At 48.9% G+C, this 12692-nt stretch overlaps 1 protein-coding gene across 1 annotated transcript in view; it reads left to right on the top strand.

Moving 5' to 3' along the window:
* CSMD2 (CUB and Sushi multiple domains 2) overlaps positions 1-12692 on the top strand; it is a 512752-nt gene that overhangs the window by 292480 nt on the left and 207580 nt on the right. Inside the window, exon 11 of the mRNA XM_037499127.1 lies at positions 12136-12239. Coding sequence (XP_037355024.1) covers positions 12136-12239 — 104 coding nt within the window. The remainder of the gene's footprint in view (positions 1-12135; positions 12240-12692) is intronic.

The raw sequence follows: 12692 nt of genomic DNA, 5'->3' as shown, positions 1-12692 counted from the left end.
GAAGTATGAAAGGCATGTTACATTTTATCACTGTGCTTTCTGTGTTTCTTAATCTCTCTTATATTTCCTCCCTCTCATTCTCTTCACTAATTCTCTATTCAGCTGTGTCTAACCTCTGTTGAATTCATTCACTAGTGATTTATCACCATTTTAATTTTATGAAGTCTTACTTAGTTTTTCTTCATTTATCCCTGGTCGTATTTTATGTCTCTTGTTCCTTACTCATATGTTTAGATCTTTCTTTAATTCTTTAAATATATTAAACATACTTATTTTGTATTCTAAGCCTGTTAGTCCTAGTAGCCGAAATCTACAAGTTTGATTCTGTTGTCTGTTTTTTTCTTATCTCTTGCTCCCAGAACCATATTCTCTTTTTTGTTTTGTAATTGTTGACTATATGATTAGAATTATAAATTTTGCCTGTGGGAATTCTTTGAGACTTGGGTGGAAATGGCTTCTTCCAGGGGAGTTTACATTTGCTTTTGTCTGGCATCTCAGTGTGAAGGTTTCAGACCACCCAGGTAATATGGAGACTGCCCATCTATGATGATGGATTCTCAGGGGAAGTTTTCTGTTTCCTGTCCACACAGTTTCGAGGACTGAAGTAAACACAATCAGCCTCCAGTTCCACCTTGAAAGTAGTAGTGGCAGATGAGAAGGAAAACTGGTCTACTTCTGTCTGCTTCTATTTCCCCCCACACTAAGGGTGCAATTTTAACTAGCTCAACTTTATTTAGGTATGTCATAATAGAGTCCCCCTCTTTGGTGGGCCCTCACTTTTGTTTCATATTCCTTTTTCTCTTCAAGACCCTAAAAACCAAAGCCCTACCTCACTAGTTTTTAAAAATGCATTTAAGACAAAGCCAATTTCATGCTTTAAGTCACATTTTGGGTCTCTGCATTCACTGTGTTCTGGACTCTGAGTATTTCTATATATCTGCTCAAACTACCATAACAAAATACAATAGAATATCTAGCATGAACAATAAACATTTATTTTCTCACACTTATGGAAGCCAGAAGTCCCCAAAGAAGATGCCAGCAAATCTGGTTGCTGAGGAGAACACTCTTCTTAGTTTGTAAACAGCTACTTTCTCACCTTGCATAGCCTTTCCTCTGAGTGTATTCACAACTTGAAACTCTCTAATGTCTCCTCTTCTAATCCCATTATATTAGGGCCTTACCCTTATGACCTCATTTTGCCCAAATTACCTTAATTAACAGCCCTGTCTAAAACACCATCATATTGGGGATAAGAGCTTCAAAATATGAATTTGAGGGCATAGATAATTAAGTTCATAACACTTATTACCTTGTAAAAATCTTTTTATCTTCTTAAGTTTGTCTCAGCATTTTAAAATTGTTTGGTCAAAGTTCCCAGAACCACAATGCTAGGAACATTGGAAATGAGCATCTCCTTCTGCAAGGCATTAGCCAAAGAAAAATTCACATTTTATGAAACCACTTGATGACAAACATAGTTGCTGGGGAAGGATTCTGCAGTCACTGGGGGCTAGACAGAAGGATTCACTACCATGAGGCTATGGGTTATTGACTAAAGGCTCTTCTTAGGCATTATGAGAGGTGCCAGGGCGGGCTCTGCTTTCTTGTACACCTGCAAGGTGGAGTTACAGGGGGAAGTTTAGGTGAGGCCCAATAACTTTCTGAGGAACAATATGATTCACCCAGATGGCCTAGCCTTGCCTGATGTGTGGGTGTCAACAACTCTATGTCCATCGCTCCCCCCTATGTCCTGTAGGAAGTCACACCAACCTGGGGTCCTGAAACCAGCCCCTCTGAAAGGCACTCCCCCTGGATCCATCTGCACATAAGGGTGGTTCCAGCATCTCCATGTGTTGAGTGGGCTTTAAGTAGTGCTGAGGGAGTCCAAAAAGCCTGGGGGAGGGCCCTCCTGACACCACATGGGAGGAGAGCCAGGAGCAGGAAGGAGGATGCAAGTGTAGAAACTCAAAGTCTAAGACTAAAGAATAGGAGCTGCCTTCCTGCAGACATGAGGGAAAAGGATACTGTGTTCTTAACTTTGTTCTGAACCATAGGAAAGACACTGCCTGGCCTGTCACCTTTGGGATCTTTCCTTCAGCAAAAACACAACCTCTCTAAGATCATGGTATGTCCTATGAGATGGGTATCCATTCCTTTGTCAACTGTAGGTATGATACCCGCCCTCCAGGAACATACACACAGGAAAGAAGACATGCTTTTAAATAAAGAATTAGAGGGGACACATGCTCCTGGAGGTGTGTCCAGAGTGCTGTGGAAAACCTGAGAAGGGATTGCTATGTGGAAGGTCAGGAAACTTCTCACAAAGAAGGCGATGCTTAAGCAGGGTCTTGAAGGATGACTAGGCTTGGAACTCAATATCTCGCAGTAGATACATGTGCAAAGGCACTGAAGTTTGGAGCAGCCTCTTAGAAATGAGAATAATCCCACATGCCTGGATCAAGAGGAGGATGATAAGATCAGCAGGATCCAGAACACCATGAACCCGCATGCTTGGCAAAGAGGTTTGAGTTTTATCCTGAAACAGATTTTCAGGGGTTGAAGCATTAGATTCTTGGTCATTGTAATGCTGTATCCCTGACGTTATGCCTAGTGTGCACCAAAGCACTGATATGAGCCCTCTAATTACTTTGTTTTATCCTGTAAGTAACACACTATATTAGGTTTTAATAGACCCATTTAATGGGTGAAGAAACTGACCCCTGGATATGGTAACCATTAGGAAACAGCCATAGCTCATAGCCCGTAAGTGGCCACACCAGAATTTACACCCAGTCTTTCTGTGCTGCTGTGTGGAACAAGGTGGGATTGATAGCATCCAGGTCAGCCTGGGGAAGGATGAGGGCCATTTTTTATTGTGAACAGTAGAAAGGTCCCAAGTTTTTGGAATATTAGTCTGGAAACAGTGGTGAGGACTACCAGAGGGAGCAAGATCAGTCAAGAGGCTGAAGCAGTTATTCAAGAAAGGAAAATGAGAGCGTCAACCAAGGCTTTAGAAAGGTGGAAGGGGAGAGAGATTTGAGCGAGAGATAGAGACTTGGTGGTTGATTGGATGTAAGGACGGAGGGACAAGGAGGGATTTAATTCAACATTGTCCCCAAGTGATCCACACAGTGCCTGACACATAGTAGGCATTCAGTAAATATGTGTTCAATCAACAGATAATTGTTGACTCATTGCTTTCTGACTTGAGCTAATAAGAGATTTAGCAATGAAATAAAAGAGGAGGAACATGCTTTATGGCAGTGAGGGAAGTATTGTGCCTCTGAAGTGCCTGTGCTTCATCGGTGGCATTTGGATACACTGGCTGGAAACTGGATAAGTCTGGGTTCAAGAGAAAGATGTGGGTGTTATCTTAGCATATGGGTGAGAATAAGCCTAAGGAATAAACAACACTTCTTGGAAAGAGAAAACAAATTAAGAAGACCTAAAATGTGTTCTGGAAACACCACTCTTATAAATGAAAACCATCCCGGAAAAGAGACAGATAAAGACCAGGCTGAGAGGTAGGAAGAAAATCATGACGCAAAAGCAGGAATTTTCCCATGCGATGGGCAATGATGAAACAAACCTTGCTGGAAGATGACCAGAAAGAGTGTTGGCTTTGGCCTTGGAAGAATTGTCAGTGGAACTCTTGGGGCCAGAAACAGGGGGGGGTGAATAGACGGAAGGGGAGGCTCTGGAGGCTGGGAGTGTACCAGCCCTTTTGACAGGGTTACATGGTGAATTGAAAGAAGACAGGGCATATGAGAGAGGCAGGGTTGAGGGAAAGTTTGGGGGTGTTGGTTTAGGATATTTAAACTTGAGTACGTTTGTTGAATGAGGGCCAAGAAGCAAAATGAAAGAGTGAAGATGTAAGAGAAAGGAAGGTGAGTGAAGGGAGGTTCTAGAGTACATGAGAGGCAAGTGGGATTGAGAGCACTGGGCTCTCTGCAAGGAACAGTGAAGAAAGCTTTTGTTTCAAGAAGGGGCTGAGAGTTTTGCTGCAAGAGTATAAAACAGGACAGGCTTGGTGTCCTCATAATCATAGGATGTTGACACATCTCAGGGACATGATACATGTGTGGACATGAATTTTTCCTGCAGTCCCATCCCTATTGCAGACCTCAACTGAGTTTGGGAGTGAGCCGGAGCTGTTGCAGTCATTAGGAGCTGCCAAGGGCAAATAGAATGTCCAAGGAGGGAAACCAAATGCTTTGCTGTAGTGTTGGCCAAGAATCTATGTCAAGATACCGGCTTTGCTGAGCACCTATGAGTGCAGGCCTATACTGTGCAAACCAGACCTTGCAGTCTTACTGGAGAGATCGGGGGAGGGGAAGTCTGCTCACTAAACAAGGAGTAAGAGGAAAAAACACCTCAGTCCCTCCTTCTAGAAGCTTGGCGGAATCGAGGAAAAGAGAAAAGAAGGCTCATAGCAAGTGACGCGGGCCTATTCCTTATGAGGCCTCCACAGTTGCCCTTTGGGATGTCCTTGGGAAATGTCAAGCCCACCTTGGCCATGGGGCCATCTTACAGTCATTCTGCCCACACAACTATTTCCAAAATTTTGCTAATTATCAAAAATATCAGGGAGACTCTAATGACACAAATTCCAAAGCTATTTCCTCAAAGAGCCAATTCATTGTTTCTGGGTTGGGTGCCTGGAACCCATTTTCTTAAAGAGTGCTAGTTGCTCTGACCAGTCCAGATTGTGTGGTAGATAACAGCCCCCAGCAAGGCCCAGGCCCCACGCCTCTCATGCAGCCGCACCTTCAGCCACACTGAGCTGCTTCGTACAAACACCTGGCCCTTTAAGAGCTCTGTCTGCCTTGTCCTACCCTGTGCACTTTCCCTCCAAATTCCTGCACCCCCCCCCGAAACACAGTCCAAACACCCCCTCTTTCAAGAAGCCTTGCTAACTCTACCAGGTCTTGCTCCTTCCTCAGTTCCCACAACACTCCATAAGCACTTTTTATTTGCATAAGGATCACATCGTGGGGTGTTTAGACTCCCATAGCTCCCAAGTGCTCTGAAAGTGGGCTGGCATTTGGCTGCTTCTGTAGTCAGCACAGTGCTTGGCGCAGGTTAAATACCTGGAGGAGACCTATCTGTGTCTCCGCCCACACTGGGCCTTGGGACTGCCTTTTACTAGGGCCTTTCAGCTCAGCCCCTCAGAAGACATGGCTGTTGTCATTTCCGTGGTCAGGACTGAACCATGTGCCTGCATCAGTGCCCCCTACCTGCACACATCTGCCTTTCTTTCGCTGCTTCTCAGTATGAGCTCAAATCACACCATCCAGTCTGTGTGAGCCTCACAGGAGGCTCAGGATTGGATCGGGAAAGGCAATCCACCTTGCTAGGATAGAAGGGAAGGCAAGATAGAAGAGAGAGATGAGCAGCGGAGGGGGTGGGGTGCAGGGGGGAAGGGAAGGAGCATGGAAGGCAGAGGGCTAGGAAAGCTCATTTCATAAACTTCAAAGCCAAAGGCAAGAGCGTTCTGATGAGTCACTCCTTGGGGTTATCAGCACCTCTCTTCCCTTTGCAGAGCTGGGGAACTGAGAAGCAACTCCAGGCAAGTGATCACTGGTTACTGCAATGTCAGGAGCACATGGGTGGGCCCATTTGTTCTCTTGTTTAGTCATTCAGCAAACATTTACTCACATTCTCTGTGCTGGGCCCTGTGCAGGATGCTGGCTGTGATCAGAGGGGTTTTCCCCAAGGCCCCCACAGCACACTCCTCATGGCAAGGAGCCTCCAGAGGGGCCCTATAATGGCCTCCTCTGAGTCCTGAAGCAGACTCCTTTTTACAGTTGCCTGCCCTCCTCACTCAGCTTTGCATCCCACTTCCCTAGACCTGGCTATGGCCCTGAAGTCCCTCACACACACTCCTCTTTTTCTGAAAGCAAGCTCTGCCCCCGCAGCTAGCCCCCTCTCATTTGCCGCCTTGCTCCCTGCATCAGCCCCGCTTGCACTCCTGTGCTTTCCGTGCAGCCATGTCTTCTCTAGAGTGAGGTCTCTGGGGCGGCAGCCATTTTATCTTGCTGCTGTTGCCTCTCCAAAGCCCAGCACTTGGCAAGTACTTGTTAACTTGAATGAATAAATGAATAAATTAACCTGTCAATCAACGAGTGAATGAGTCAATGCCTGGATGAAAGGGTTTATTCCTTTCAGAGCCACCAAAATTAAACCTGAGCTAGTGACTAAAGCTCAGCACCTCTGGAAGTTATGGGTCCCCGCCCTGGAGGTCCCACAAGCCTTCCTCAGAGGTGCTTGAGGCCTCTCTTCTGGAATTCCTTAGGGTCAGGTCTTCTCCTTTCCACTTACCTGCCCTGCACCCCACCCAGGCCCACCGTGGGCCGTCAACATGACCAGGCAGGAGTCACTAGACACACCAAGCTTAGGGAAAAGAGGCTCTGCCTGTCATTGTTCTAATAGTAACACTGACATCAGTAAACTGAGGCTGGGTGGGCCAAACTCAGCCCTCAAAAATAAAGTGTTTTGAAGAGGAACAAGGGAAATGAGGCTGGAGCAGGGTGGTCTGGAGGGGCACTGACCAGTCAGGAAGGGGCAGGGACAGGCGTTGGGTTTCCATGCCAAGATCCTGAACTTGATTCTGAGGGTCAAGAGCTGATAGCCCTTCTGTGATAACAAAAGCTCTTCAGAATTCCTTCAGTCATTCGGTTGCGACAGGCTGAGAGGGCAGAAAGCTCCACCACAGACGTTTAAACAAGACAGTTATTCTCCCCACATACCAAAGGCCTAGGAACGGGGAGCCCAGTCTTGCCACTTTCTATTTTTCCCTCTGCCATTCTTGGCATGTGGCTGTCATTCTAGTAATCAGGAAGGCAGAGCCCCCTCTGTCCTTACATGTATATTCCAGGAAAAAGGTGGGGCAATGGCCTGAGGCCTCCTGGGCTCTTGTCTCATTGCCCAGAATCCTGTCACTTAACCCTTCTTAGCTCTGAGGTGGGCGGAGGACATGGCCACCCTCCACACCAAGCTAGGGTTCCATTAGGAAGAGGTAAACAGAGAGCAAATCTAATACCCGTGTTTGTCACAGAACCCCAAACATGAGCTGGGTCAAAGTGGAGCTACTCTGGTCGGAGCAGGGCCTGCTTTGGCTCCCCCATGCCATCTCTGTTGGGATGCCACCAGGTGCCTGGGAACCCAATCTGAAAACCACTGCTCTAAGACAGTTATCAGCAAACATTTTTATGTAAAAAGCCAGATAATGCATATTTCAGGTCCCTGTGATGTTTCTGTCACACATTCTTATCCTTTGTGAGGGCTTATTTTTATTTTTATTTTTTACACTTTAAAAATATAAGGCTGTTTTTTAACTCAAGGGGCCCTGCGAAAACAGGCCACGGGTCAGAGGTGGCCTGAGGTGGTATTTATCTAACCCCTGCTCTGAGGGGTGGAGGGACAGGGAGAGTTACTAGTAGAGGGGACAATGGGCAGCAGTGGCAGGTCGCAGCCATGAACAAACAGCCTCAGTCTAGATCTCTGGGGAGTCCCACACCCCAAAGCTGCCCCAGAGCTGTCGTCGGGTCCTCAGCAGCCTCACCAAGGCAGCGGCACAAGCTGCAAGACTGGGCATCCCGTCCTTCAGCTGGCCCTGGACTGTGCTCAGGAAGCTGGATGTCCTCTGGGACCCAGGGCGGGTGTCCTCCAGGGGCCAGTACTGTCACCCTGATACTCAGGAAAGGCTTCTCTGTGCTGAGGAATGTGATTTCCATGATGCCCTCCTCTGCCTGCCCTCTGCACCGAACCCAGACTTGGCTTCCCTGAAGTCCTGGGCCAGTCCTGGCCTTCTGGCTGGCCTCCCTGCTTCCCCACCACCCTCCATACTCCCTCCTTCCTCCTTACTATAAGTCCAGGCAGCTTGCTCTGGCTACCAGGCCCAGGCCAACAGCAGACTCAGCCAAGCTGCTCTTCCCAACCACCCCCCAACCCCTGGCTGGGCTGCTCTCCCTGCTTCCGAACCCCTGCTCACTGTCCAGCATTTCCAGGACAGGGTCCACACCCTTCTCTAGCCTGCCAGACTCAGTCTGCCCACCTTCCTCTCCTTCTTCTTTTCCATCCTCCAGCACTCACCGTCTGCACCAAGCCCTTGGCGTTTAGATTCTGCTGGAAATTGTCAGTTGAGTGAGATCACTTACAGGAAGCAGCTACCTCCGTGCTTGGCACATGGCAGGTGCTCCGCAATTACGTCCCAGACGATGGGCTTGTCTATTCATTTATCTAGCGGGTGTCTGAGCCGTATACAAATGTGCCTCTTTGATCATGCCTATTTCATGTGCTGCCTCAGAACGGCACTTGTGAGTTTGATTGATCTGCATGTTAGTTAATGAGTCATTATAGGATCCTGTCTTTAAACAAAGGCCAAAGCAGAGGAGGAAAAAAAGGAAAAAGCGTGAGCACATCGCGTGCTGGGGACTGTCCTGAGGCTGCAATGGGGTGTATGCCCTGCTGTCTGCTTGGCGTAATTAGTTCCTCCATTAGAGTCAGATGCTCGAAAGTGCAATTTACATAAGTGGTTGCTCTGACCAGTGATGTGAATCATTTTATGGTTCTGGGTTCTGGCCTTCAGAGCAATCTTTTTCTATTATAGACCTAGGAATCATATGCTCCCATTTTTGGAGGGTGCTTGTAAAGCCAGTGCCCTCTGCCCCAGGACTGGCTGGAGGGGCAAAATGGTGGCAAAGATGTGAAGAGAAGATCTCTAGTCCCTGCAGAGGCTGGTGCCTCCTCCTGCAGAAGGGACTACTGCCTTGCAGTGTTCATGAGCAACCCATGTGCATACCTGCTGGGATCTGGAAAAAGAGCTTAGGGAGGGCTTGAGAGAGTAAGTCACAGCCTCTGCTTCACAGATCTGAGACTCTGGAACATCAGATGTTGGTAAAGCAGAGCACTACAGGGCGTGGCCTCTGCCTGCTGGCGAGCCCCAGTTCCAGCACATAGCTGTGTGATTTTAGGCAAGCTGCATAATATCTCTCTGCCTGAGCTTTCCCATTTGTAACCCTGAGGTAATCATAGTAGCTATTGGGAGCTTTATAAAGTGAGTTGAAATGCATAAAGTGCTCGAAACAGAGCCCAGCACATTGTGAGTGTCAGCTCTTGAAGTCAAGAAATCTCATGGAGAAGATGCTGAAAGGCTGTGATTAAGTACCTTAAAGAACCTCCCAGACCAGGGGTTAACAAACTACCACCTGTGGACCAAATACAATTTGCTGCTTTTTTTTTTGTAAATAAAGTTTTATTGGAACAGTCAGGCCCATTCATGGGTTTCCCATTCATGTAATGTGTCCACACTACAACAGATTTAAGTAGCTGTGACAGACATCATATGATCTGTGCAAGGGTAATTTTTACTACCTGGCCCTTGAGTGGACCCATTCGCCAACCCTTGTTCTAGATGGTAACTCCTATGAGGAATCTGAAGGCCTGGCAGTCAGGTTGTCATTCCACATTGCCTGAGCCTGCCATGTGCCTGGCACACACCAGCAGGGGCTGGCAGTACAGGAAGCTGTGGCCCCTGCCCTCCAGGAAGCTCCTGGTATAGTAGAGGAACAGGTGCACAGGTCAGTCACACTGTAGTAGGTAAGTGCTGACACAGAGGTGAGAGGAAGGTGAATCAGGGAGCCCTCAGAGAAGAGGCTCTTGAGGATGAGGAGATGTTGCTGGGGAGCACCAGGAGAGGGAGGAGCCCACACAAAGTGGAGTGCTGAATGGGTGGACAGGAGGGGCTGCCCAGGAGCTCAGGGGGCCACACAGGCTATGTGGTGGGGTCCACTGGGGGGCAGAGGGCAGGGAGTTAGAGTGTGTTGGGAAATGGCGGCGTCCCTCTGTAAGGCAGGGCTGCAGAGGTCCAGGGATGGGAAGGAGATTCCAGCTTGAGTCAGTGACCCACAGTGATGGCGTTGGCCGTCAGGGAGCACAGGGGTGAGCGTGCCTGCCGGATGGGAAAACCTGAAAGACCGAGACTTGTCCACTTGTGCCTGACAGTTTTGTCCCTGCTCCTCTTTTCCACGGCACCTGGCAGCACGCCTCAGCCCACATCTTCCTTGCCCTGACAACTGCCGCAGCCCAGAGACTGTGTCGTTTTCCACCCTCCTCCATACTGCTGGCCCTAAAGCAAAAATTTCACTTCACACTTGGGCTTACACTTCTCCCAGGCCTCTTGGCTTTAGAACTTAGCCCCAAATCCTTACCATGATAGAAAGCCCCTCCTCATCTGGCCATGCTTACGTCTCCCATCCAGTCCCCACTGTCCTCTCAGCTAAACAATTCCAGGTAAGTTAGGAATCTCTTGCTAAGGCTCGCATTCCACACCTCTTGCCTATTTATTTACCTGCTCTTCCCTCCGCCTGGGTTGCTTCCCGCTCCCTCCCAATCCATTTACTGGATGAATCAGCTGCCAAACTCAACCCAGCCTTCATTCCCTCCAAGAATTCTCTCACCTAGCCAGTGTCTCACCCCCTCCTCTGTCCTATCTTGAAGGCTTTTGAACATTCTTTAACTGAGATCCCTGTCTCTGAGCACCCCATGTCCAGTGAGAAGGGCCCCACATGAATGCCGCGAAGACTCATGAATGGGTCCAACATCAGTTTGCTTCCAAAATACCTGGAGGCACTTTGGGGGGAGATCTGCTGGACCCCTAACAGTACACAGGTGAGGGTTGTTTGTTTTGAGCAGAGGTAACCTGCCCAACTAGGACACACTCTCCACAGGGCTTCTCTACCCATTGGGTTGGAGGCTAGAAATCAGAGGAGCATTTCCAGCCTCCCCTTTGGGAGGCCAATGATCATCATCAGATGAAATGGACAAGAGATCCAGACTAGGCATTAACATGGATGCCTATCTTCATGAATGGCACCCCTACCTCTACCCATCTGCCCAACCAGAAACCTGAAAGTCGTCCTCTCTTTCTTGAGCCCCCACATCCATCCAGTCCCAAAGCCCTAATCAGTGCTAGGACCTGTCTCATTCTATCCCTGCCGCCCACCTCCATCCCTCACACAGAACACCACAGAAGCCTGGAACTGTCCTTCACCCCTCTCACCTCAACTCCTGCCACATCAGCTTCCACACAAGCAGCCAGACTGATCATCTCAGACTCCAAGGTGTCCTGTCACCTGCCCCCCAACCACCTCACCTCTTTGGCCTTCCCAAGTCCCCTCACACTGTGGCCCAAGCCCAGTCTCCCAGAGCCAGAGCACAGACAGACAGTCATGCTCCGTTTGTTGGCCCGCCATTGACAGACATTGAACACTTGTACTGGAATGTTCCATGTGTGCACAGCTCGGCTCTTGTGTGCCTGACTCCTCAAATGTCCCTCCTCCTCCTCTATAGACACCCTTCTCCAGCCTGCCAGTCTTCTGTAGCCTTCAGAATCCTTCAAGGCCAGCATAACACACCTCCGCTCCTCCCACCACAGGCTCAGGAGCTACGGGCCTTCTGCCCCTCCAGCCCTGGCTGGGGCACCCACCACCTGTCAGCTTGCTTTCCTGTCTCCCCTGATCACCAGTCAGGGGGCACAATGACCTTGGTACAATCCCACCTCCCAGTGCGGCCTCTGGTGAGTGCTTAGTAAGTATTTGTGAAAGGCAGGACTAAAACCAGTTAAGAGAGAGGAATCTGGTCAAAATCTTCTACATGGAGCATACATTTCTTCAACAAATAAGCAAACTAAAAGAATAGAGAAAAACAGGCAAGAGAAGACACAGAGGAACTTCTGCAGGTCCCTGGAGACAAGACGGCTGAGATTCCACATGTGGCTGGAAAAAATCAAGCCCATGGGGATTTTTGTGCATTAAAGTGTGGAGGAAGAGTCTAATCATCTTGCACTTAGCCAGATGTGTGTGGTGTTGCCATGGCAGTCCCTAGAATTGGCCAGATGTGCCATGAACATCTTTGGAAGACATCAGGGGGCCCCAGAGACTGTATGCCTTGGAGAGAAATAGTTCACACTCATAAAAGTGGCATGAAAATGTTCAGTTTGGATTGAGGATTGCGGAGGATGGTGGCATGGGGCCTCTGAGCATAGGACATCAGCAGGAAACTTCTTCCTCATGGCTGTGGGAATCTTCCCCAGCAGCCCCCACCCTCCCTAACCCTGTGCTCCCTCCCCAGGTCATCAAGCTGGCCTTCGAGGAGTTTGACCTGGAGAGGGGATATGACACCCTGACTGTCGGGGACGGTGGGCAGGATGGGGACCAGAAAACTGTTCTCTACATGTAAGTGAAGCAGAGCATGTGTACCCGGGGGTGCTGGGGTATGCCTGGTCCCCCCAGGGTAGGTGTCCTACTGGGCTGCTGGCTTTGGCCACAGCCCTCCCACCTCTCTACTCCACCCAAATGAAACAAATTTGGGCCAGGTTCTCCCTGGGAATTCACTGGAGAAATGTTCAGAATGAGCAGTCTCACAGAAGACAGGGGAAATGGAGGTTTCGGTGTGAGCCTGGAGCATTCCTCTCGGCTGGCTGCTTCTAGGTGACCCTGCTTCTGCCAGCCCATACCCTTTCCTCAAGGGCACACCTGTCTGTGACAGTCTGACCTCAGAGGGAGACAATAGAAATGTTCTGCTAACCTGCCTGCCTGCTTAGAACCTTTTGGGAAATGGATGTTTCATTGAGCACCTACTATGTCCCTGGCCTTTGTGAAGGGAACTTTCACATCAGTAATCTCATT

The sequence above is a fragment of the Talpa occidentalis genome, unplaced genomic scaffold (genome assembly GCF_014898055.3).
Source record: "Talpa occidentalis isolate TD23 unplaced genomic scaffold, MPIMG_talOcc4v2.1 talOcc4.9, whole genome shotgun sequence".
NCBI lineage: Eukaryota > Metazoa > Chordata > Mammalia > Eulipotyphla > Talpidae > Talpa > Talpa occidentalis.
Note: the sequence above shows the minus strand (reverse complement) of the source record. Positions and strands in the feature narration are given on the sequence as shown.